Source organism: Schistocerca americana, chromosome 11 (genome assembly GCF_021461395.2).
Source record: "Schistocerca americana isolate TAMUIC-IGC-003095 chromosome 11, iqSchAmer2.1, whole genome shotgun sequence".
Taxonomy (NCBI): Eukaryota; Metazoa; Arthropoda; class Insecta; order Orthoptera; family Acrididae; genus Schistocerca; species Schistocerca americana.
In genome coordinates, this window is record NC_060129.1 from 178,381,975 (window position 1) to 178,409,461 (window position 27,487).

At 44.9% G+C, this 27,487-nt stretch overlaps 1 protein-coding gene across 1 annotated transcript in view; it reads right to left on the minus strand.

Moving 5' to 3' along the window:
- Positions 1–250: 250 nt before the first annotated feature.
- The window catches only part of LOC124553904, an 87,112-nt gene continuing 59,875 nt past the window's right edge, over positions 251–27,487 (minus strand). Inside the window, exons 6-7 of the mRNA XM_047127917.1 lie at positions 21,901–22,109; positions 251–1,963 (exon numbers count right to left, since the gene is read on the minus strand). Coding sequence (XP_046983873.1) covers positions 498–1,963; positions 21,901–22,109 — 1,675 coding nt within the window. The 3' untranslated portion in view covers positions 251–497. The remainder of the gene's footprint in view (positions 1,964–21,900; positions 22,110–27,487) is intronic.

Consider the following 27,487-nt stretch of genomic DNA (forward strand, 5'->3'; position numbering starts at 1 on the left):
TGATGGTGAACATATTGAGCATTTCCTGTAAAGACCGTCATCTTTGCTTTGTCTTACTTTGTTATGCTAATTATTGCTGTTCTGATCAGATGAAGCGCCATCTGTCGGACATTTTTTGAACTTTTGTATTTTTTTGGTTCTGATATAACTTCATGTCATTCCAAGCATGTGTGTCAATTTGTACCTCTCTATCTACATTATTTCGGGATTTATTCAGTTTTCATATTTATACTGACTTTTTGATTACCTGGTATGTATGTGTGTGTGTGTGTGTGTGTGTGTGTGTGTGTGTGTGTGTGTGTGTGTGTGTTAGGGTACACAATGCGTTTTAGTAAGTGCCCTCAGAGCATTAGAATATGTAGACAGAGGCTACCATTTACAAGCAAGCCCACAGTTATAAATGAAGTAGACAGTAGGAAAGAGAAATACTGGCTGTACAATATCACATTTAATGTCGTCATATCAGGTAGATTCCATTTTCACTGCTGGCCTTAGTGCTACAGCGAGGATTCTGTAACCACGGGCTGTTCATTGTTCCTCCTGGCCAGGTTCCTCTCAGCTGCGGAGCACAGCTCCTGCCCTGCAGGGACGCTGGTCGGGCTCCACCACGCGAGTATCCTGTCCTTCAGCGCGGGGAGCGTCGTTCCGTTGCAGATGAAGCAGACGAACAGCACCGGTCCCTGCACCATCGTACCCAGGTGTACGTAGTACACAAACTGCGCCACCCCCTGAGCCTGGTGGAACCCGATCCTAATTATAATGCCTAGTCCGCTTAAGATAACGGCCTTAACTGACATAAAAAGACATTGCTTCTTTGAGGCAAATTTATTGTTACCAACAATTTTGAGTCGCCGCATGAAATACCGAGTACGTAGGTACATGTATCCGACCAGTCCGAGACAAACCAAGTTGAAAGTGACTGACATTGAAATCCCCACGAGGACTACTATACGACTGTGGATCAGGTAGTATCTACTGGTCTTTTCCAAAGCAACAGCTGCCACACATACTGTACTCCACGGTATTAACGCCAACAGAACTTGACGGCAGAATAACTGGCTTAGTTCGGCAGGTAGTATGTCGTTAGGAAGCCTGAGATGACGAACACAGGCGTACATCTCGTAGCAGAATATGTTCAGCCAGATACAGCTGAGAAGTGTGAGGGCGCCGTCTATCAGCACTGCTGTAGGTAAGTCAGGGACGCCTGCCATACGGTACACGACCTCAGAACACAGGACCTGGATTATGCCAGTGATCTGAAACGACAAGAATATCTTTCCAGGCAGGTTACGTAACTGGGGAAGGTACATGTACACTCCGGCAGTCGAAAAGCGGAAAATGATGTTTATCACTATAAGTGAGATTTCTAAATACTTTAAACTGTCAATTTTAAAATCCTTGTATCTCAAGGTGGCGTTGTTCAAAGTGGCTTTGTAGGCCAGTGATTGTTCTGTTAGCATAGAATACGTCAATGGGACGTCTCTAAATAGATAAAAAAGGACCCGACAACTATTGGAAGGCTTAAAGAAGAAAAAGTCGTGACACTTCAGCAACAGAACAGCTCTGGAAACAGAGCAGATGGCATCTGTAGCGTTCGATTGCAGACACGATTGATCGTCAGGACTATCGAAGTAGCAGCGAGCATCGTGCACTGATTGCATGATACTAAACGGGACGTCCTGACAAATGCCAAACGAGTTGACAGCCATCCAGGCCAGCAGACAGAGGTTGACGTTTACCCTCTGCGTGTAGGCCAGGTAGCTGGTGACGGGTATGTGGGGCGACCGCTGCACCATGTCGTCCCACAGCTGCGCACGGCACTGCAAGCGCTGGCTAACGGCTTCCACTGGCAGGTCATCCAGTGGACACGTGGGGTTGTCCAGGGCGTTCATCAACAGCTGCACGCAGTCAGTGTCCACGGAGAGGGTAGTGTTGCTTCTGTCTTCCAACTGCCACTCCTCGTCTGCAAAAAAATGACAACAAGTAGGTGGTGCCCATACACTGCAGGCAGCTCAACCCAAACTCCCCTCTGGGCGATAAGATTCAGCTTCGTTTACCTTGTAAGTGATGTGCACTTAAGTGGCGTTTGTGAAATGAGTGGAGCCCTGAGCTATATCCTGATGGATAAAACATCCTCACGCAAATGGAAATGCTATCTGACATTAAAATCAAAGCAAAATATTGGGTCGCCAGCAACTCTAGCCACACGGCAAACGAGAACTTCGACTGAATTAGAAAATTAATTAATTTAGTCATAACAAAAACTCATAATAGAACATTTGTTGTAAAGTCATGCATAAAGAATGGGATGTTTAGATTAGATTAATTATTCATTCCATAGACCCACAAAAGAGGGGATCCTCCTGGGTGTGGAACATGTCAGATAAACACATTACAAAGATGAAATTATAAAAACTTGAGTTTCATTAATTTTAATAATCCTCAGTCAATAAATAGTAAAATTATATACATGAATTAGAATTAAACTTCTAATATTTACAGGTTTAGTACTTACTTCTGCTTCCATTAAATCCATCATTCACACAGTAGCTAGTTACTTGGCTATTACAACCAAGTATTGTCAAAAATTAAAGTAAATTATTCGTTTCAATGATCCTCAGTTAAGAACAGTCAAATTACGTACAAGATTTAAAATTAAACTTCCACTATTTACAGACTAAAGACTATTATCTGCTTTTCATACATCCATCATTCACACAATAGATAGCTACTTGGCTATTACAATCAAGTGTTGTCAAAAATTAAAGTAAACTATTCATTTGAATGATCCTCAGTTAAGAACAGTCAAATTGTGTACAAGATTTAAAATTAAACTTCCACTATTTACAGACTAAAGACTACTATCTGCTTTTCATACATCCATCATTCACACAATAGATAGTTACTTGGCTATTACAACCAAGTGTTGTCAAAAATTAAAGTAAACTGTTCATTTGAATGATCCTCAGTTAAGAATAGTCTAATTATGTACAAGATTTAAAATTAAACTTCCAATATTTACAGACTTAAGACTCATATCTGCTTTTCATCATCATCATTCACACAGTAGGTAGTTACAACCAAGTATTGTCAAAAATTCAAGTATAATAAATTTTCATGAAAATGGTCTACTACACTTGTTGAGAGATTCAAGGATGGAATAGAAGGATTTGGCCACCAAATATTCTTTGAAATTATGTTTAAATTGTGCCTTGTCTGAAACTAAACTCTTAATGGTTGCTGGTATCTTACTGAATATATGCGCTGCTGAATACTGGACTCCTTTCTGGGCAAGAGTGAGTGGTTTTAAATCTTTATGTATATTGTTCCCCCCATGAACCATGGACCTTGCCGTTGGTGGGGAGGCTTGCGTGCCTCAGCGATACAGATATCCGTACCGTAGGTGCAACCACAACGGAGGGGTATCTGTTGAGAGGCCAGACAAACATGTGGTTCCTGAAGAGGGGCAGCAGCCTTTTCAGTAGTTGCAAGGGCAACAGTCTGGATGATTGACTGATCTGGCCTTGTAACAATAACCAAAACGGCCTTGCTGTGCTGGTACTGCGAACGGCTGAAAGCAAGGGGAAACTACAGCCGTAATTTTTCCCGAGGGCATGCAGCTTTACTGTATGATTACATGATGATGACGTCCTCTTGGGTAAAATATTCCGGAGGTAAAATAGTCCCCCATTCGGATCTCCGGGCGGGGACTACTCAAGAGGATGTCGTTATCAGGAGAAAGAAAACTGGCGTTCTACGGATCGGAGCGTGGAATGTCAGATCCCTTAATCGGGCAGGTAGGTTAGAAAATTTAAAAAGGGAAATGGATAGGTTGAAGTTAGATATAGTGGGAATTAGTGAAGTTTGGTGGCAGGAGGAACAAGACTTCTGGTCAGGTGACTACAGGGTTATAAACACAAAATCAAATAGGGGTAATGCAGGAGTAGGTTTAATAATGAATAGGAAAATAGGAATGCGGGTAAGCTACTACAAACAGCATAGTGAACGCATTATTGTGGCCAAGATAGACACGAAGCCCACACCTACTACAGTAGTACAAGTTTATATGCCAACTAGCTCTGCAGATGACGAAGAAATTGAAGAAATGTATGATGAAATAAAAGAAATTATTCAGATTGTGAAGGGAGACGAAAATTTAATAGTCATGGGTGACTGGAATTCGAGTGTAGGAAAAGGGAGAGAAGGAAACATAGTAGGTGAATATGGATTGGGGGACAGAAATGAAAGAGGAAGCCGCCTGGTAGAATTTTGCACAGAGCACAACATAATCATAGCTAACACTTGGTTTAAGAATCTTGAAAGAAGGTTGTATACATGGAAGAACCCTGGAGATACTAAAAGGTATCAGATAGATTATATAATGGTAAGACAGAGATTTAGGAACCAGGTTTTAAATTGTAAGACATTTCCAGGGGCAGATGTGGACTCTGACCACAATCTATTGGTTATGACCTGTAGATTAAAACTGAAGAAACTGCAAAAAGGTGGGAATTTAAGGAGATGGGACCTGGATAAACTAAAAGAACCAGAGGTTGTACAGAGATTCAGGGAGAGCATAAGGGAGCAATTGACAAGAATGGGGGAAATAAATACGGTAGAAGAAGAATGGGTAGCTTTGAGGGATGAAGTAGTGAAGGCAGCAGAGGATCAAGTAGGTAAAAAGACGAGGGCTAGTAGAAATCCTTGGGTAACAGAAGAAATATTGAATTTAATTGATGAAAGGAGAAAATATAAAAATGCAGTAAGTGAAACAGGCAAAAAGGAATACAAACGTCTCAAAAATGAGATCGACAGGAAGTGCAAAATGGCTAAGCAGGGATGGCTAGAGGACAAATGTAAGGATGTAGAGGCCTATCTCACTAGGGGTAAGATAGATACCGCCTACAGGAAAATTAAAGAGACCTTTGGAGATAAGAGAACAACTTGTATGAATATCAAGAGCTCAGATGGCAACCCAGTTCTAAGCAAAGAAGGGAAAGCAGAAAGGTGGAAGGAGTATATAGAGGGTCTATACAAGGGCGATGTACTTGAGGACAATATTATGGAAATGGAGGAAGATGTAGATGAAGATGAAATGGGAGATACGATACTGCGTGAAGAGTTTGACAGAGCACTGAAAGACCTGAGTCGAAACAAGGCCCCCGGAGTAGACAATATTCCATTGGAACTACTGACGGCCGTGGGAGAGCCAGTCCTGACAAAACTCTACCATCTGGTGAGCAAGATGTATGAAACAGGCGAAATACCCTCAGACTTCAAGAAGAATATAATAATTCCAATCCCAAAGAAAGCAGGTGTTGACAGATGTGAAAATTACCGAACTATCAGCTTAATAAGTCACAGCTGCAAAATACTAACACGAATTCTTTACAGACGAATGGAAAAACTAGTAGAAGCCAACCTCGGGGAAGATCAGTTTGGATTCCGTAGAAACACTGGAACACGTGAGGCAATACTAACCTTACGACTTATCTTAGAAGAAAGATTAAGGAAAGGCAAACCTACGTTTCTAGCATTTGTAGACTTAGAGAAAGCTTTTGACAATGTTGACTGGAATACTCTCTTTCAAATTCTAAAGGTGGCAGGGGTAAAATACAGGGAGCGAAAGGCTATTTACAATTTGTACAGAAACCAGATGGCAGTTATAAGAGTCGAGGGACATGAAAGGGAAGCAGTGGTTGGGAAGGGAGTAAGACAGGGTTGTAGCCTCTCCCCGATGTTGTTCAATCTGTATATTGAGCAAGCAGTAAAGGAAACAAAAGAAAAATTCGGGGTAGGTATTAAAATTCATGGAGAAGAAATAAAAACTTTGAGGTTCGCCGATGACATTGTAATTCTGTCAGAGACAGCAAAGGACTTGGAAGAGCAGTTGAATAGAATGGACAGTGTCTTGAAAGGAGGATATAAGATGAACATCAACAAAAGCAAAACAAGGATAATGGAATGTAGTCTAATTAAGTCCGGTGATGCTGAGGGAATTAGATTAGGAAATGAGGCACTTAAAGTAGTAAAGGAGTTTTGCTATTTGGGGAGCAAAATAACTGATGATGGTCGAAGTAGAGAGGATATAAAATGTAGGCTGGCAATGGCAAGGAAAGCGTTTCTGAAGAAGAGAAATTTGTTAACATCCAGTATTGATTTAAGTGTCAGGAAGTCATTTCTGAAAGTATTCGTATGGAGTGTAGCCATGTATGGAAGTGAAACATGGACGATAAATAGTTTGGACAAGAAGAGAATAGAAGCTTTCGAAATGTGGTGCTACAGAAGAATGCTGAAGATTAGATGGGTAGATCACATAACTAATGAGGAGGTATTGAATAGGATTGGGGAGGAGAGAAGTTTGTGGCACAACTTGACCAGAAGAAGGGATCGGTTGGTAGGACATGTTCTGAGGCATCAAGGGATCACCAATTTAGTATTGGAGGGCAGCGTGGAGGGTAAAAATCGTAGAGGGAGACCAAGAGATGAATACACTAAGCAGATTCAGAAGGATGTAGGTTGCAGTAGGTACTGGGAGATGAAAAAGCTTGCACAGGATAGAGTAGCATGGAGAGCTGCATCAAACCAGTCTCAGGACTGAAGACCACAACAACAACAACAACAACAACATGTATATTGTTCTTATTCCTAGTAGTGATACTGTGTACTTTGCAGTTAGTTGGAAAAAGGGACACATTATTTACAACAAATTTCATTAGGGAATAAATATACTGTGAAGCTGTGGTTAGTATGCCCATTTCTTTGAATAGGTTTCGACATGATGTTCTTGGATTTACACTACACATTACTGTTACTATTCGCTTCTGAACTCTAAAAATTATTTCTCGGTTTGAGTAATTAATAATACGATACAGGGATTGGTCAGATGAATCAAATATTAAATTAAAGTAAAAAGTGTGTGAACACTGTGAATAAGAGCAGCTTGCAGCAACATTCCTGAGAGCAAGATCTATTCTAAAGAATTTCTCTTAAATAAAAAGGGAGCACTAATTATGGGATCTCTTTGCATGGAAACGCTATGGATCGGCTAACAAGGAAACTACAGGTAAATGGCTTAGGTAAAGGAGACATGGCTTCGGTACACTGGATAAGACTTGAAACAAAATTATTTATTTCTTAAGTCATTTTTATAAGACATCTACATAACTGCTGTTGCCTGGTAACTACAAAAGATTGCTTGTGATACGCTATACGATTCACAACAGAATCTCTTAATTTAGAATCGCGGTCGTAATTAGAGGGAGACGGGAAAGGTTTAATACTCGCATTCAGACCCAGATTCACTCAAAGAACAGCAAGGACGGCCCCAACACCAACATCCAACGAAGCTAGGAGGTTTGTTCCGCTGTATTGAGAAATGATTAAATAAAAGAGTAAATCTGAATATCACGGTTGCATTTAAAGTTGAACCTCAGTTTGGAGAAACAGCCTCAACGAAGGCTACACATAGATGCTTACGCACTTAACATGAAATCACAAACCACAAATACAACTGAATAATACCATTAAAACTGTTGCTGCACACGCATTGCTAGATGGACCTTCTGTGTTTTGTGGTTGCAGATTGAATTTCAGCATTGATTTGAATGACACATTTTCCCATGGGAATGGCTGGTTGACAGTAGCAGTTGTACGTGGTGGGAGTGGTGTCCCGAACGTGTCTGGATTGGAAAGCTTCGTCGACAGAGACATCATAGCCTACAAAACATATCATGTTACCGAAAATGCTAATAAAGACTTCGGCAAATCAACATATATGTCTCCTTCTCCCTTTGTCCTGTATACCCGTAAGAGAGCTCAGTATAAATTTGAAAACTTAATAAACCACGGAATAATCTAGATAGAGAGGTAAAAATTGACACACATGGTTGGAATGACATGGGGTTTTATTAGAACAAAAAAAAAAAAAAACAACGTATTGCTAGACGCGTGAAAGATCTCTTGTGCGCGCGTCGTTTGGTGATGATCGTGTGCTCAGCCGCCACTTTCGTCTCGCTTGGCCTCCCAGCTCCCCAGACCTCAGTCCGTGCGATTATTGGCTTTGGGGTTACCTGAAGTCGCAAGTGTATCGTGATCGACCGACATCTCTAGGGATGCTGAAAGACAACATCCGACGCCAATGCCTCACCATAACTCAGGACACGCTTTACAGTGCTGTTCACAACATTATTCCTCGACTACAGCTATTGTTGAGGAAAGATGGTGGACATATTGAGCATTTCCTGTAAAGAACATCATCTTTGCTTTGTCTTCCTTTGTTATGCTAATTATTGCTATTCTGATCAGATGAAGCGTTATCTCTCGGACATTTTTTGAACTTTTGTATTTTTTTGGTTCTAATATAACTTCATGTCATTACAAGCATGTGCGTCAATTTGTAGCCCTCTATCTACATTACTCCGTGATTTATTAAGTTTTCAAATTTATACTGACTTTTTGATCACCCGGTATTTAATATTCCAAAATCAGAGCAATACGTAAACTCTAGGACAGAGACAGGGGGTCACAGGAGAGTTAGCACTCCGTCTGAAGGCCAAAAGTGGCCCACCGAGACCACCCGACCGACGTGTCATCCTCAGGTGAGGATGTGGATAGGAGGGGCGTGTGGTCAGCACACCGCTCTCCTGGTCGTTATGATGGTTTTCTTCGACCGCAGCCGCTACTATTCGGTCGAGTAGATCCTCAATTGGCATCACGAGGCTGAGTGCACCCCGAAAAATGGCAACAGCGCATGGCGACCACGCCCGACAGCGCTAAACTTCCGTGATCTGAAGGGAACCGGTGTATGCACTGCGGCAAGGCCGTTGCCACACGAGAGAGTTAGGCTCACAGTTAACTCGTGTGGCCACGTGGTTCATGGAGAGACAATTTATACGTATGATGGCCAAATTTTAGCAACATTAAACCACGCAAACGTGAGCAATTAACATTTTACAGAGGACACATTTGAATAGACGAAGGGTAATGGCAGGGGCCCTACAAACTCTAATAGTAACCCACGTGGACGGTTTCCGACGGACATATAGTAATGAACAAGGAAAATTCACAAAGAGGCAAAAATTATCAAGACTCGGGAAAGATGAGAATGTATGCACACGCAGTCGCAGGCACACAAAACATTCACAATGAACGGAGGCGCAATTCCTACGTGAGATCGCTTCAATATATGCAACACCTTTGTGTTACGTTCTTCTTACGAACCAAAGTCTGCCATTAGGAATCAAACTGAAAGTCTGCAAAAGTCTTGCATTCCTTGCTGCGACCCAGCAAACCAATCTCTATTAGGCTAAGCGCGAGGCCAAAAACTAAAAGCTCCCCTCTCGCTATGAGACAACGCGCCACGCGGTTAGTTCGACCCACGCTTCTTCGAAGAGACCTCGACTGCAGGCCCTCGGAGATCTCGAACCAATTGCCCGTCTCACACTAAAGCTTCTCCTACACGACTCCGTGACCAGGAAAGCGCACAGATGGTGCTTCCACCACCAATTTAACACCGGTAACTTTCACACGAAGCGAACAAGCCTCATTGCCTACCTGTAAACTACAAGGGTTGGTCATTCTGTAAGACTACCGCTGATTCTCTGCAGCATACTAAACCACCGTACAGCAAAATGAAACACACCCATATTCATTCGCTCACGCATGCCAGAGAGTTTTGGAAGAGGAGAACAAGGGATAAACGTTTTATGGAATCATACTCGTGAGTTGGGTTACATACAAAAAAAAAAAAAAAAATATGGGAGACCTGTGGCTAGACTGAATCATAGCTCAGTCTTCTCCGGTGCGAAATTTAGCAACGAAAAAACCCGAATTGTAATGTACACTACTGGCCATTAAAATTGCTACACCACAAAGATGACGTGCTAAAGATGCGAAATTTAACCGACAGGAAGAAAGAAGAGGCTGTGATATGCAAATGATTAGCTTTTCAGAGCATTCACACAAGGTTGGCGCCGGTGGCGACACCTACAACGTGCTGACATGAGGAAAGTTTCCAACCGATTTCTCCTCATACACAAACAGCATTTGACCAGCGTTGCCTGGTGAAACGTTGTTGTGATGCCTCGTGTAAGGAGGAGAAATGCGTACCATCACTTTTCCCACTTTGATAAAGGTCGGATTGTAGCCTATCGCGATTGCGGTCTGTCGTATCGCGACATTGCTGCTCGTGTTGGTCAAGATCCAATGACTGTTAGCAGAATATGGAATCGGTGGGTTCAGGAGGGTAATACGGAACGCCATGCTGGATCCCAACGGCCTCGTATCACTAGCAGTCGAGAAGACAGGCATCTTATCCGCACGGCTGTAACGGATCCCTGAGTCAACAGATGGGGACGTTTTCAAGACGACAACCATCTGCACGAACAGTTCGACGACGTTTGCAGCAGCATGGACTATCAGCTCGGAGACCGTGGCTGCGGTTACCCTTGACGCTGCATCACAGACAGGAGCGCCTGCGATGGTGTCCCCACGACGAACCTGCGTGCACGAATGGCAAAATCTCGTTTTTTCGGATGAATCCAGGTTCTGTTTACAGCATCATGATGGTCGCATCCGTGTTGGGCGACATCGGGTGTACCGGCGTGATGGTGTGGGGTGCCACTGGTTACATGTCTCGGTCACCTCTTGTTCGCGTTGACGGCACTTTGAACAGTGGACGTTACATTTCAAATGTGTTACGACCCGTGGCTCTACCCTTCATTCGATGCCTGCGAAACCCTATATTTCAGCAGGATAATGCACGACCGCATGTTGCAGGTCCTGTCCGGGCCTTTCTGGATACAGAAAATGTTCGACTGCTGCCCTGGCCAGCACATTCTCCAGTTCTCTCACCAATTCAAAACGTCTGGTCAATGGTGGCCGAGCAACTGGCTCGTCACAATACGCCAGTCACTACTCTTGATGAACTGTGGTATCGTGTTGAAGCTGCTTGGGCAGCTGTACCTGTACACGCCATCCAAGCTCTGTTTCACTCAATGCCCAGGTGTATCAAGGCCGTTATTACGGCCAGAGGTGGTTGTTCTGGGTACTGATTTCTCAGGTTCTATGCACTCAAATTGCGTGAAAATGTAATCACATATCAGTTCTAGTATAGTATATTTGTCCAATAAATATCCGTTTATCATCTGCATTTCTTCTTGGTGTTGCAATTTTAATGGCCAGTAGTGTGGGGTGAAAGTGCACTGGAAAGCAAATAAAATGATAATGAAAGGGGACTATAGGACCGTTTCAACCTACATTATCCAGGTTCAGTTACCCAGAGCTATGTAAACAGATGTCATTTTTAATATGCAAGTCTATTCCATCTACAATGTGTCGAAGAGATCCGTGTATCGTTATTGACTTAATAAAAAATGAGGAAATATATGGGTTTTATTGCTGATGGTGATGAGGCTCCATACTCCTAGGAGCGCAGGGGACGATGCGGGAGACCCACACCGCCGTACTAGGCGAGGTCCTAGCGGATGTGGTTTGCCATTGCCTTCCCCCGTCCGTAATGGGGATGAATGATGATGAAGACGACACAACAACACTCAGTCCTCTCGAGGCAGGGAAAATCCCTGACCCCGCCGGGAATCGAACCCGGGACCCCGTGCGCGGGATGCGAGATCGCTACCGCAAGACCACGAGCTGCAGACAGGTTACTCCTTCTTTGAAGCTGGCAAAAAAGAATGTTATCAGTATTGCATTTTTGTTTCAGCGCTGCAGTCTTTCAGTTCCGACCCCATGGAGCAACAGTTATATTGTAAATGAGAGATTAGTGGCGGATTTGTGGGTGCATGAACTTCCACAGACAGGAAAAACAATGAAAGTTCTGATGAGACCATTTGGCACAGTTCACGTCATAAATAAGCCCTCCCTGATTGAGACAAATGTCCTGTTTTTTCAGGCTGTCTCAAAGACAAGCAACGTATTGGAAGCAATAAAACGTGAGAGGAAAGGTGTGCCACCGTCTCTTAATCAGATGAGCAGTCTCCAGCGAAATCCATTCGCTAAAGAGGAGTTGGAACTTCCAAGCATCTTGGTCAACAGCGCACGACCACTCTGAAAAAAAATTTGAATACGAAATGATTTCGGCCGACGTTTGTTACTGAATTATCTGACAATGGTGTGGAGCAACGATTTGTGACCTACCGTACTTCGTTGTGACAACTTCTGCCGTGCCTCGCTCAAGAGTCTTGTTTACTGATAAATGTGCCGTATATCGCAGTTTGCACGGGAGAAATATTGTTTTCTTGTCTAAGGTTCAAATGGTTCAAATGGCTCTGAGCACTAAGGGACTTAACATCTGTGGTCATCAGTCGCCTAGAACTTAGAACTACTTAAACCTAACTAACCTAAGGACATCACACACACATCCATGCCCGAGGCAGGATTCGAACCTGCGACCGTAGCGGTCGCGCGGTTCCGGACTGAGCGCCTAGAACCGCTAGACCACCGCGGCCGGCTCTTGTCTAAGGAAAATGCCCATTATCAGCAAGAGCCCACGTGCGGGCTTCCAAAAAGAAAATGTAATGATGTGGTGTGATGGGGTGTGGCCCTCAACTACGTACCCTCTGACTCAGAGGTGAAACATTGAAGTTTTGAGCCGGCCGGTGTGGCCGTGCGGTTCTAGGCGCTTCAGTCTGGAATCCGCGTGACCGCTACGGTCGCAGGTTCGAATCCTGCCTCGGGCATGGATGTGTGTGATGTTCTTAGGTTAATTCGGTTTAAGTAGTTCTAAGTTCTAGGCGACTGATGACCACAGATGTTAAGTCCCTTAGTGCTCAGAGCCATTGGAACCATTTAGAAGCCGACCTCGGGGAAGATCAGTTTGGATTCCGTAGAAATATGGGAACACGTGAGGCTATACTGACCTTACGACTTATTTTGGAAGCTAGATTAAGAAAAGGCAAACCTCCGTTTCTAGGATTTGTAGACTTAGAGAAAGCTTTTCACAATGTTGACTGGAATACTCTCTTTCAAATTCTGAAGGTGGTAGGTGTAAAATACAGGGAGCGAGAGGCTATTTACAATTTGTACAGAAAGCAGATGGCATTTATAAGAGTCGAGGGACATGAAAGGGAAGCAGTGGTTGGGAAGGGAGTGAGACAGGGTTGTAGCGTCTCCCCGATGTTGTTCAATCTGTATATTGAGCAAGCAGTAAAAGAAACAAAAGAAAAATTCGGACTAGGTATTAAAATCCATGGAGAAGAAATAAAAACTTTGAGGTTCGCCGATGACATTGTAATTCTGTCAGAGACAGCAAAGGACTTGGAAGAGTAGTTGAACGGAATGGACAGTGTGCTGAGGGAATTAGATTAGGAAGTGAGACACTTAAAATAGTAAAGGGGTTTTGCTATTTGGGGATCAAAATAACTGATGATGGTCGAAGTACAGAGGATATAAAATGTAGACTGGCAATGGAAAGGAAAGCGTTTCTGAAGAAAAGAAATTTGTTGACGTCGGGTATAGATTTAGGTGCCAGGGAGTCGTTTCTGAAAGTATTTGTATGGAGTGTGGCCATGTGTGGAATTGAAACATGGACGATAAATAGTTTGGAAAAGAAGAGAATAGATGCTTTCGAAATGTAGTGCTACAGAAGAATGCTGAAGATTAGATGAGTAGATCACATAACTAATGAGGAGGTATTGAATAGGATTGGAGAGGTTTGTGGCACAACTTGATTAGAAGAAGGGATCGGTTGGTAGGACACGTTCTGAGGCATCAAGGGATCACAAATTTAGTATTGGAGGGCAGCGTAGAGGGTAAAAATCGTAGAGGGAGACTAAGAGATGAATACACTAAGCGGATTCAGAAGGATGTAGGTTGCAGTAAGTACTGGGAGATGAAGTAGCTTGCACGGGAGAGTAGCACGGAGAGCTGCATCAAACCTGTCTCAGGACTGAAGACCACAACAACAACAACCACGCTAGTAACTCAATATGAAGATAAATTAAGTCCCATGTGGCACAACGCTAAAAGATCAATGGAAAATTGACGCAAGTGTACAGGAAGCCTTTCTAAGCAGGATTACAAGGCCGATAAGCAAAAATGCTAGGGGGACATGGAGACACATAGACCTCTGTGTATCCGCTGGACACTTACTTTTCATATCTAAGTACCTTAACAGGGAAACATACTCTTCTGACATAACTCTATGGGGACATCCGGACATGCTGTACAATGAAAGTGGATGCAGGCTGAATTCTCGTCTATCTGATATTTCACTTTTGTCCCCTAACCTAGTGACTCCCATGACGCAGATTTAAGACAAGTGACGGAGCAGATTTGTCACCAGTTTGTTTCGTTAGTGCGAGATTGTCGAGGAAAAGCACAACAAACTACAGTAGCTGAAGATTTAGGAAATATCTTTACCACAATGAACGGTTTACTCGTAATATTCTGTTAGTATAAATTCAAAAACACGTAGAGAAATGTAAAAGTACTACATCACTTCACCCACACCTTTTGTGGCGATAATAATGCAGCAGTAAATGCAATTGGGGCACATGTGGCTCAGTTGCTCAGTGGATGAATGTGGGATTAGAACTCCAGAGAAGTAGGGTTCACGGATTGCTCCTGAGATTCCTTCTGTCACTTATCACTTCTTTCACCTCTGACACTGATTTATCGAAGTCGAAAATGTCGGAACTGCAGAATGGTTCAGAGGCCCAATAATTAACAGTGCCGCACAATAATTAACTGGCTAATTTAGTTCAAAAGTAGGAAGATGGCCAATGACCACAACCTGCAGTAGGACCATGGCTGGCGAAGCACTGCAGTGACCAAACCAAGCTTCAGCTTGAGGACAGCTTTAGCTTTTGCCTTCTGAGAAGTCCTGATAGTCGTTTTTCTCGAGCACCACTCACTTCCACAGCATAAATCAAAGAAGAATGATACTGAAACGCTATGCATCGTCCAATGTACATAGTTCATTGCCGTGTTGAGCGCAAGTGTAGACACAGTACGATTCCTATACACAGATTCTGTGAAAGGCCGAATACACGACTTTGTCGTAGACACTTCAATTTCTTTGTTATTCATTTCACTCCCACCACATGATGGAGTGGTGGTCAAGCTGCAGACAAGTTGCTGATCTTCAGCCTATCGAGGTTAAAAATGCCTGTATAGTTTTTTATTGTTTGAATGAATAATATGATAGGTTTCAAAAAAACAAAAGGCATATCGTCTCTAAACAAACACACAGATGTTGAAGTTGATGATGGTGCTATGGTGAAGATAAAGCTAGTGCTTCTGGCAAGTCGTTGGGAGTCAGGTTCCAATACATGCTATGAGGGTAATACAGTATGATGCAGGTGCAGGCCAGAAAGGGTGTATGCATTACGAGGTGTTGGAATGGGCTGGGAAGTAAGATTGATAAGTTGATGTGGGAAGAGGGAGGTGTGAGGGAGGGATTATGGTGGTCAGGAGGCTGGAAGCGGGAACCTCTATATATTGAAGGGATATAGACGCAAGGATTATAGCTGGTTGGATGGGTGTCAACATACTATTCTGGAACAGGAAGAAGCATCCAGCTCAAGTTTCGCTGGAATAGGATACGGAAGAAGCGCAGATGGAGGGTGGGTATGACATGTTGGTAGAGGCGCAGAAAGTATGCATGCGATTGGGGAGAAAAACCTGCTTTTGATCCCCAAGTTTGTGGAAAGTATACACTTTGTGTCAAAGTTAGAGGAACTTCAGAAGAGAGGGCAATCTAATTAGTTGGTAGAGGTTGCATGTGAGAGGGGGAAGACAATACAGATTGCATCGTGTTCTAAGACTGTAAGGAATGGTAAAATTTAGAGAGTGCAGATACCCAGGCTATATTGGTGGAAGTAAGACATGAGCAGGATTTTGGAAAGACGAAGGAAGAAACGATTAGGGGCTAACGTCCTGTTGATGACAGAGCCATTAGAGACAGAGCATAAGCTAGAATTGGGAAATATGGGGAAGCAAGACAGGTGCATCCATCCAAAGGAACCATCGTATCATTCACCTTAAACTGTTTAGGGACATCACAGAGAAACGAAATTTTCATCGAAAGTCGAGTTTGGAACCACCAGCTTACCACAGCACCGCCTCATCTTGCGGGTTTTTCCAAGTACAGAGGATGGTTGAATGATGGAATACCCACATATGTCCAGTTTGCTGCTTTCTTAATTTGAGTCTGTTGTACGCTGAGAGTGTGTGGTTAGTCCAAGATGCGAGAAAGAAATTGAGAGTCCTTCTGCCCATGTAAGCAGGGAGAAACGCTTATCTTCCTCCACGCAACTGGGTACTGTCGTTGCACTGTCCTATGTCGCGCCTCGAAACTACAGGAGGAGTGGCTTACTGTTCCTTTCTCATTGGCCCCTGGCAATGCAGCTTAGGCGTACAACACCTCTGTGGCGGTCGACTGACGATTTGCCACTGGCGATCATCGTCGACACCTCATGCGTTACCTTCAACAGTGCAACAGGCCCACGTGTCATGACACACTGAGGAGAGGTAATTTAATGAAGGACACTGACACAAGGCCTGGTGATGAGGAACTTTGAGCTCCCATCCCCCCTCCCATTACTGGGGAAATACACACACAAAAAAAAGTTTTGCGTCACCCCAGTTCCAAGAATTCCTGAAGATACACGTTGACTGTGGATATTGTATGACAGACACAGACGCTTTGACTGTTCAGAGATGTCAGTAAACCCGCCCAAAGATGTAAAAAACCATGCATGAGCAGAGCCTACTGCACGGAGGGAGTCCCAAGCCGATCAGTTCTAGTCATTCCACCAGGCTGGAGGTACACGGCTCGTGTTGTCTCTAGTTCAACCGTGCCTAGACGGTCAATACCGCGATTCGATCGCGTCCGCATTGTTACTTTGTGCCAGGAAGGGCTCTCGACAAGGGAAATGTCCAGGTGTCTCGGAGTCAACCAAAGCGATGTTGTTCGGACATGGAGGAGATACAGAGAGACAGGAATTGTCGATGACATGCCTCGCTCAGGCCGCCCGAGGGCTACTACTGCGGTGGATGACCGCTACCTACGGATTATGGCTCGGAGGAGCCCTGACAGCAACGCCACCATGTTGAACAATGCTTTTCGTGCAGCCACAGGACGTCGTGTTACGACTGAAACTGTGTGTAATAGGTTGCATGCTGCGAAACTTCACTCCTGACGCCCATGGCGAGGTCCATCTTTACAACCACGACACCGTGCAGCGCGGTACAGATGGACCCAACAACTTGCCGAATGGACAGCTCAGGATTGGCAGCACGTTCTCTTCACCGATTTGTGTCGCATATGCCTTCAACCAGACAATCGTCGGAGATGTGTTTGGAGGCAACCCAGTCAGGCTGAACGCCTTAGACACACTGTCCAGCGAGTGTAGCGTGGTGGAAGTTCCCTGCTGTTTTGGGGTGGCATTATGTGGGGACGACGTACGCCGCTGGTGGTCATGGAAGGCGCCGTAACGGCTGTACGATATGTGATGCCATCCCCTGACCGATAATGCAACCATATTGGCAGCGTATTGGCGAGGCAATCCTCTTCATGGACGACAATTCGCGCCCCCATCGTGGACATCTTGCGAATGAGTTCCTTCAGGATAACAACATCGCTCGACTATAGTGGCCAGCATGTTCTCCAGACATGAACCCTATCTAACAAGCCTGGGATAGATTTAAAACGGGTTTTTATGGAGGACGTGACCCACCAACCAGTCTGAGGGAATTGCCGTTGAGGAGTGGGATAATGTGGACCAACAGTACCTTGATGAACTTATGGATGCTACTGGGTATTAGAGGTACCGGTGTGTACAGAAATCTGGACCACCACCTCTGAAGGTCTCGCTGTATGGTGGTACAATATGCAATGTGTAGTTTGCATGAGCAATAAAAAGGGCGGAAATGATGTTTATGTTTATCTCTATTCCAGTTTTCTGTACAGGTCCGGAACTCTCGAACCGAGGTGATGCAAAACTTTTTTTGATGTGTATATTCCTCCTTACAGAAAAACAGAGAGTAAAGTGACAGTCGGTGCCAGATTCCTTAAATACCGGAGAACAACGTTCCTGAATCTGATTTTTGATACGACCATCGTGTGATAACATAATTTCTTCCGAATAGTGAAAGCCATTAGAATCCACTGAAAATGTGAAAGGCATCTAATTTTCAAAGATGCTCCCTGATGCAGAAAATGTCATTCCTTGCGCCACTTGCCACCCAGGCAGGACGGAAAACCTCTGAGGAATGAAGGCATTATCAGCTTTCTGTGTACCAGCAGGTACATGGTGGCTGCTGCCATTGGTAGCAGTTGAAATTAGTCCCAATTTTTGACGTCATAGGGTTTGTGGGGTCGGTCACTCGGTTGTGATAAAAGGTTTTTGGCTCAGGGACTTGCCGCCTGCTCTCGTTACGATTCTGCTGGACAGTGATGCGTAAAGGAGGCGGCAGTAAAGAGCCACGGTTTTAAAGCGGCGACAGCAACCTGCTGGATGTCGCAATCCAACATTGCCACGTGCTCAGAAGAGATTCCCCCCCCCCCCCCCCCCCTTCTTTTGTTATCTCGACCGAACTGCCACGATCTCTCCGATCTCTCTGGATTATCACGACAGCTTTCCCCTGAAGATATCTTCAATGTCGGGCTTAGCTGCCAGATAAACTGCTGTGAGCTTCCGTCGCTACTCACTCTGTAATATCTTGTCGCTACTCGCTAACATTCCAAGGAATTGAAACATTAACTTCAGCTCACACGTTTATCCTCTGCGTCCATTACAGTTTCAATCGTAATTATACACACGCTGCAGAGAGCTGCACAGTCTAGCAACAAATGGGGTAAGTGTGCCTCATTCCCCAACACGTCTTCTTGTTTAGTAACTTGCTAACAATGAGTATTTCCGTTTATGCGCCATTATTATGCTCATGAGTGTCAGCTGTAAATTACTGGCGACAGCCGTAATTTTTTAAAGGCCGGTCTTTGCAGTGTTAGAGTTCCTGGTTCTAATATAAGCATATTCTTATGATAACTTACTTCTTTATCTGTTGTAACACTTGCCGATCACGTTTCTTAATTAGTCACTTTACTACCAATCCGATTGTCTGAAGCGGTCAAGAGCGACACCGGCAGGCATCATTAATTTTCCCGTGGAGAGAGCACAAACTCGCTGTCCCTCCCCCCCCTCCCCCCTCCCCCACCCCCATCATTTCATTTAAATGGAGTTGCTCCATACCGAGCAAGAACCTATCAGGCAGTTACAAAGAGCGAAATGAACTTCTTTCAAATCTGGTGCACGACAGGCAGATGGAACGATCGAGTAAGAGATAAAGTCTAGCAACAAGAATAAAACAATAAATTTAAAAAAAAAATAGTCATTCGAACAAATAGAGTTATTTATCAGACAGGTGCCATTGCTGAAAGTACAGAGTTTCCTCAGTCCTACTACAGTCCATAGTAAAAACTATTTGTAAGAATAATGTTAACAGTTTATCCTGTCCAGTTAACTGTTCAGTTACAAATCGAAATACACTATGTGACCAAAAGTATCCGGACACCTGGCTGAAAATGACTTAAAAGTTCGTGAAGCCCAACATCGGTAATACTGGAATTCAGTATGTTGTTGGCCCACCCTTAGCCTAGATGACAGCTTCCACTCTTGCAGGCATACGCTCAATCAGGTGCTGGAAGCTTTATTGGGGAATGATAGCCCATTCTTCTTGGACTGCTGTACTAAGGAGCCGTATCAATGTCGGTCGGTGAGGGCTGGCACGAAGTCGGCGTTCCAAAACATCCCAAAGATTCAGGTCAGGACTCTGTGCAGGCCAGTCCATTACAGGGATGTTATTGTTGTGTAACCACTCTGCCACAGGCACAGGTGCTCGATAACGTTGAAAGATGTGATCGCCATCTCTTAATTGCTCGTCAACAGCGCGAAGCAAAATGATGCTTAAAACAACAATGTAGGCCTGTGCTGTGATAGTGCCACGCAAAACAAGGGGTGCAAGCCCCCTCCATGAAAAACTCGACCACACCATAACACCACCGCCTACGAATTTTACTGTTGGCACTACACACGCTGGCAGATGTTCACCGGGCATTCGCCATACCCACACCCTGCCATCGGATCGCCACATTGTGTACCGTGATTCGTCACTCCACACAACGTTTTTCCACTGCTCACTCGTCCAATGTTTACGCTCCTTACACCAAGCGAGGCGTCGTTTGGCATTTACCGGCGTGATGTGTGGCTTATGAGTAGCCGCTCGAACATGAAATCCAAGTTTTCTCACCTCCCACCTTACTCTCATAGTACTTGCAGTGGATCCTAATGCAGTCTGGAATTCCTGTGTGACGGTCTGGATAGATGTCTGCCTATTACACATTACGACCCTCTACAAATGTCGGAAGTCTCTGTCAGCCAACAGACGAGGTCGGCCTGTATGCTTTTGCGCTGTACGCGTCCCTTCACGTTTCCACTATCACATCGGAAACAGTGGACCTAGCGATGCTTAGGAGTGTGGAACTCTCGCGTACAGACGTATGACACAAGTGACACCCAATCACCTGACCACGTTCGAAGTCCGTGAGTTCTGCGGAGCGCCCCATTCTGCTCTCTCACGATGTCTAATGACTACTGAGGTCGCTGATATGGAGTAGCTGGCAGTAGGTGGCAGCACAGTGCACCTAATATGAGAAACGTTTGTTTTGGGGCTGTCCGGGTACTTTTTATCGCAAGTGTATTATTCGTCAAATAAAATTAGTAAATACGAACAATTTCATACTAGAGAGAAATTTAGAACACTACACCAGTTACAGTATTAATAAAAAAATTAGTTTGTCAGTAGAGGTTATTTTACATAAACCAACAGCTGTTTTCAAAGCAAGCCTTATACTGGCTCTGAAAAAAGCTACATGTTAGAGTGTTTAGAGAAGATAAAAAGGAACACTTTTTTATGTGACTCAAATGTTGCACCTCCACTGATGGTGTTCAATCTGCTGTGGGATGAATACTCTTTTAGAGATGTTGCGGGCCTCCTACGGGAGGGAGACGAGTCGTTCGGTGTACCAGGCACTGGCAGACACTCCAGGTGAGCTAGTTGCCTGCTAGGCTGAGGCTGCAAGCACTATTTGTGAAACACCCACTTGTTTCGAGTGTGTTATACTATCATTAGCACCCAGCTCGCACTTGTTGTTGTTGTATCCGAATCCCGCACCAGCTACCGCCAGGTCTGGGTTGTTACTATGTTAGCTTCAGACGGTGGCTGTCACCACGCTGTACCCCTTGGGACGGAATTAGTGCATCCCAGCTGTCGACGTCTAGTGTAAACCGTGAAATAGTGCGAATGTGTTTCAGATTTCTGTGAGTCTTGTAACTGAGGTGTGAAGTGGGAACGAGCCCAGTATTCATCTAGTGGGATGTGGAAAACCGCCTAAAAGCACATCCAGGCTGGCGAGCACACCGGCTCTCGTCGTTAATCGATCCGGGGCCGGCGCGCCTACCCGAGTCCAGGAAGCAAGCAGCGCATTAGCGCTCTCAGCTAACCTGGCGGGTTTGCACTTGAGTAACATCTCTAAAACATCACACAGTCTCTGAACATCAGTAGCGTCGCAACCTTCACGGACCACGAGCGTGCAGAGGGTGCACCTGTGACATCTGTGTCGGATAAAAAAGTTGCTCCTTTTATTCTTCTCTAAGCATTCCATAATTTATATGAAGTAGTTACCTTGTAACAGGCCCAGATGGACAGTTGCCAAGCAGTCGAAAAACTGACTCTGGAAAGAGCATCTTGCGAGACATACAAAATCACGTAGGATCTAAAACTAGATATTCAGGAGGACATTTGAAGCTCATTCCTCGCATAATTGGGCAGTCGGCAGTGGATAAGCGTGAAGTGGAGCGGTCCCAGTATTAAACTTACCCACAGGCTTGAAACTAAATTCGTAGGACCTATCCATGAACACGGCTGCAGTGTACCAGTAGACACGGTAGGAGGCGTACAGTGTGGCAGCGAGGCTGAACATCTGCGACGCCTCCGGCTGCCGCTGCTCGCACAGCGCACTGAAGTCGTCGTGGAAGGAGACGTTCCACGGCTGATGGTGCAGTAGTTGTTCACTCAACAGCGGCCGCCTGTAACACACAAGCTGCGAGGTTAATAGTTAGAAACCAAGCGTGTACACTGTATGCAAGAATGTAAAAGCATCCACACTGGACTTCCACGCAACAATGGATTGGAAACGTTCCGGTACACCAAAACAGTGTGTGAGACTGGGACTGAATCCTTGAACTTGTTTAAAATGTTTAAATGTGTATGAAATCCTATGGGACTCAACTGCTAACGTCATCAGTCCCTAAGTTTACACACTACTTAACCTAAATTATCCTAAGGACAAACACACACACCCATTTCCCGAGGGAGGACTCGAACCTCCGTTGGGACCAGCCGCACGGTCCATGACTGCAGCGCTTATATTGTTTGAAGGAAGCACAGAAACACAGCAAACAATCGCAGACGCATTGGTTTTTCAGCATTTTAGCACATCGAGATATCAACTTCAGATTTCAGAGCATTTAAGTCAGATACAGATTTTTAACTATTTCTTGCAGGCCATTCACTCCGTTCTGCCCTGCTATATCTTTTGAGCTGGTTTTAGACACATTAAACAGCAGAAGTGCAGCAATAGCCGCAGAATATGCCTTTTCCTTCAAGAAGAAAATGGCTCTGAGCACTATGGGACTCAACTTCTGAGGCCATCAGTCCCCTAGAACTTAGAACTACTTAAACCTAACTAACCTAAGGGCATCACACACATCCATGCCCGAGGCAGGATTCGAACCTGCGACCGTAGCAGTCGCGCGGTTCCGGACTGAGCGCCTAGAACCGCTCGGCCACCGCGGCCGGCCTTAAAGAAGAATTGCGCATGCATTGCAAGAGAGTGGACATGTGATATTTGTGTTAAGGATGTGAATGACTTGTTAAAATTTCTTATAGATGAAGGTAAGTTGTCCACATTTGTGTTGACTAAACTGTACGCGTAATAAAACTGAGAGGTGGAATACAATACACACTGTTCCATTAAGTTTCGGGTGTGCAGCCGCAAGAATTCTCCTTCTTCTAATATTTCGGCTGTATAACGTTCAGCCATCTTCAGAGTGAGCCGCGAGACTGCCACTCCAGTGCTCGCTTCGTCCCTTTATACTCGTGTACCGCGCGACTGCGCATGCGGCCACAGATGCAAATGCGCCAGAGATGTTGGTCGGCGGCAGAGACGTGCACAATGCGCGAGTTACATCTGTGACTCCGCAGTCGATCTCTGTTGGCATGTCGATATATCCTTGTGAGCTGCACTGTGACGACGTCTTTGTGAGTTTATTACAGCAAGTGCCTGATTCCATGATTTGTCAAGTCGAAAGAGGGCACAAAGAAAGCAGAAGAAGACGAAGAAACCTTTAAATCGATGGCCTTCGTGCCATATGTGGGTAGCCCCTGATCAAAAATAGGACGGATCCTCAGCAGACACCAAGTAAAAGTGATTTTTCGTCCTCCACCCAAGACAGCAGCACTCGTGGGCTCAGTCAAAGATGATTTGCTGCTCCGAAAGTCTGGAGTTTACAAAATTCCATGTGAATGTGGCCTTTCTGACATTGGAAAAACAACTCGTACTGTCCATGAAAGATGTACAGAACTCTGCAGGTACACGCGACTTTTACAACCTAACAAGTCGGCAGTGGCAGAGCGCTGTATTGACACTGGTCAGCCGGCCAGAGTGGCCGAGCGGTTCTAGGCGCTACAGTCTGGAACCGCGCGACCGCTACGGTCGCAGGTTCGAATCCTGCCTCGGTCATGGATGTGTGTGAAGTCCTTAGGTTAGTTAGGATAAAGTAGTTCTAAGTTCTAGGGGACTGATGACCACAGCTGTTAAGTTCCATAGTGCTCAGAGCCATTTGAACCATTTGACACTGGTCACAGTATGTTGTATGACAACGTCAAAATTTTGGCAACTACATCATCTTTATGGGACTCGATAGTGAAGGAGGCAATTGAGATTTGCTTGGCGACCAATTTAACCAACAAAGATAGTGATTTCAAACTTGACAAATCATGGAATCCGGATCTTGGCGTAATAAACTCACAAAGACGTCGTCACAGTGCAGCTCACAATGATATATCGACATGCCAACACAGATCGACTGCGGAGTCACAGATGTAAATCGCGCATTGTGCACGTCTCTGCCACCGACCAACATCTCTGTCTCATTTGCATCTGTGGTCGCATGCTTATTGGCGCGTTACACGAGTATAAAGGGATGAAGCGAGCACCTCCTGAACACAGCGGATATGCCCCAACCCCCTCCTCCAGTACACCTCTTGCAATATGCCGATAACACCACATTCCTCGCCCTCGGTCCTACCCTCGAACGGTCCCAACGCCTTCTCCAGAATCACCTTGACCTTTTTGCCGCACGGTGTAACCGGTGGTTCCTGAAAATCAATCCTTCCCAGACCCAGGCAATCATCGTAGGTCGTACCACTCGCTCCTTCCAGCTCCTGGATTTCTCCCTTACTGTCTGCGCCCGTCCTGTCCGCCTCACCCCCCACCCTCACCTACCTCGGCTTCACCATTGACCGTCACCTCACCTGGATCCCTCATGTCCGCTCCATCCAATCCAAAGCCCACAACCACCTCCGACTCCTCAAACTCCTCTCTGGCCGGACGTGGGGGTTGCACCCCTCTACCGTCCTCTATACCTACAAATCCTTAATCCGTCCCATCCTCTGTTATGCCAGTCCCACCTGGATATCTGCCCCCCCCCCCCCCCCAAATTTTATAAGTCCCTCCAGATCCTCGAGCGTCATTCACTCCACCTCGCCCTCCGTATATGCCTCCCATCCCCCACACAGATCCTCTACGACCTCATTCCTTTACCCCATGTGCTCCTATTACTCAAACATATCTGCATACTCTACACCTCCCGCCACCTCAATCCCCCTCACCGCCTGGTTGCTCCTCTCCTCTCCTATCCCCGCCCCCTGCCACGTCTTCACTGTTGTGTTCCCCCTACCCTCCATCTCTACACCCTTCATCTCCTTTCCCAGGGTGGCTTCCATCAACTCCCCCTCCCGGATAATGCCCTCTCTCCCTCCATCTATCCCTCCTATCAACTCTGATCCCCACCCCCCTCCTTTCCTCTGTCCTTTCCCTGGGCTCCCTCTTCCCCCCCTTCCATCCTGTTTTCTCCCCAACTAACCTCTCCCTACCTCCCTTCTCCCCCCCCCCCCGAGTCCTTCTGTATTCCTCTCCTCTGCCTTCCCCACTCCCTGTTGCATCTGCCCAGCACCCCCCACCCCTCTTATGGGTCCTGTTCCTCCATCGGCTCCTTTACTGCCTCCTCCCCTTCGCTTTTCCTCTCCGTCCCCCCTTTTTTATCTTCCCCTCATCTGTCTAGTTTCCCTCCATGTGCTCTCGGCTGTGGTATGTCATATTTTAGTGCAGTGTTCCAGTGCATGTTCAGTGTTGTTTCATCTTTTCCTGTGTTGCGAACAGAAACCATGCTGTCGCTGGGTGTGAATTTTATGTCCTTTGCGAACAGAAACCAGACTGTCGCCGTGTTTCTTTTAATTGTCTGTCTATTATTTTACCTGTCTGCTTCGTATGTATTTTTATTAACATCAGCCTCCCTTTGTTCTGTTTTAAGTTCCACGATTTTTTTCGCCATGTTACCCTTTAAGTCTTCACTTTTACCGCCTGTTTTTTAGTATTTATTATCTTCACCTTTTTAAAACAAAGTCTGTAGGCTGAAGAGCGGCATACTAAGCTGCTGCCAGCCCGACCCCCTTCGGGGGGGGGGGAATCGAAGTTCAATAAAGGAAAAAAAAAACAAAAAAAACTGGAGCGGCAGTCTTGCGGTTCACTCTGAAGATGTCTGAACGTTATACAGCCGAAATATTAGAAGAAGAAGAAGGAGGAGAATTTTTGCGGTTGCACACCCGAAACTTAATGGAACAATCATTGCGCCACCAAATCTGAAGATTCACAACAATACGCACTGATTAACTTCTCACCGTTGTGGTTCACAGTCATGCACAATTTTTCGAAACTTTCATTTCACCATGTGCAGACGTTCGCACTTGTTTCATGTTACTGTATTTCTACAATGAAAACGCTTATTTTAGATGGTGACTTGTACACATATGGATCTTAAAGTCTGACATGAACTGAAGCAAAATCCTCCTCAATACCACTTAAAAATTGCCCAAAGGCCGAAACTGCAATTGCAAAACAAATAATTTTTACAGTCAATGGCGAATATGACGTCCTTAAAAAAATGCGCATCGAGCTAGCCAGTTGGGGGTGAGTGTGATCAGTTGGTCAGCCGGGTCAGTGTGGGGCAGTCAGTGTCTGTCTGTCGTCCGGAGTGCCAGTATGTGTTAGGCCGCCAGTGTGCTCGAGTTTGCTCAGGCAACGGCCATTGGCGGTTGGATCGGTCGGTTGGTCGGTCGCGCACTGAGACACGAGATGACTTGTCCGCCTCGAGCGTCGGCGCATGTGAGGTCGCCACGTGAGTCCAGTGGGCCGCGCCGTATAGCGAGGGGTAGTGGCTTCGCGGCCGACACGAGAGCAACAGGAGTCAACCCACGACTTCGGTCTGGCCGGTGCGAGCTGCGACGCCGTGAGACGGGAGATGGGCAGTCGTGTGAAGTTAGCACCCCTTTTTCGAGAAATATACATTTTTTTCAGAGTTCTTGATAGATATGGCATAGTTCTAGAGTTCTTTGTACAAAATTTCAATAGTTCTGCAGAATTTAGCGAAGAAAACAACAATATTCGAAAAAATTTTCGTATCGAAAACGTTCTTTGGCAATTTCCGCAAAATGTAAATAAGTACAAGAGTTCAGAACACAGTTCTGAATAGAGCTCCAAGAGTTCTTTCGAAAATCCTAGTAACATTTTTTTGTGCAGCTAATAGTTTACGAGATAATTGCATTTTAATGAGAAAATATTTTCACTTACTGTGAAGTTGGCACCCTTTTTTTCAGAAATATATATTTTTTTCAGAGTTCTTGATAGATATGGCATAGTTCTAGAGTTCTTTGTACAAAATTTCAATAGTTCTGCAGAATTTAGCGAAGAAAATAACAAAATTCGAAAAAAATTTCGTATCGAAAACATTTTTTGTCAATTTTCGTAAAAATTAAACTTGTATAACAGTTCTGAGGACAGTTCTGAACAGAACCCCAAGAGCTCTATCGAAAATCCCAACAACATTTTTCTATGGCGATAATGGTTTGAGATAAATTGATTTAATATGGGACACACTTTCTGTACGGAAAATATAAATATATTCGTACAACAGTTCTGATGACAGTTCTGGACACCACGTGAAGAGTTCTATCGAAAATCCTAGTGAAATTTTTTTGTGCAGGTAATAGTTTAAGAGGTAATTGCAACTTAATTAAGAATTCCATAAGAGCTCCTACTGTGAAGCTGGCACCCTTTTTTTCAGAA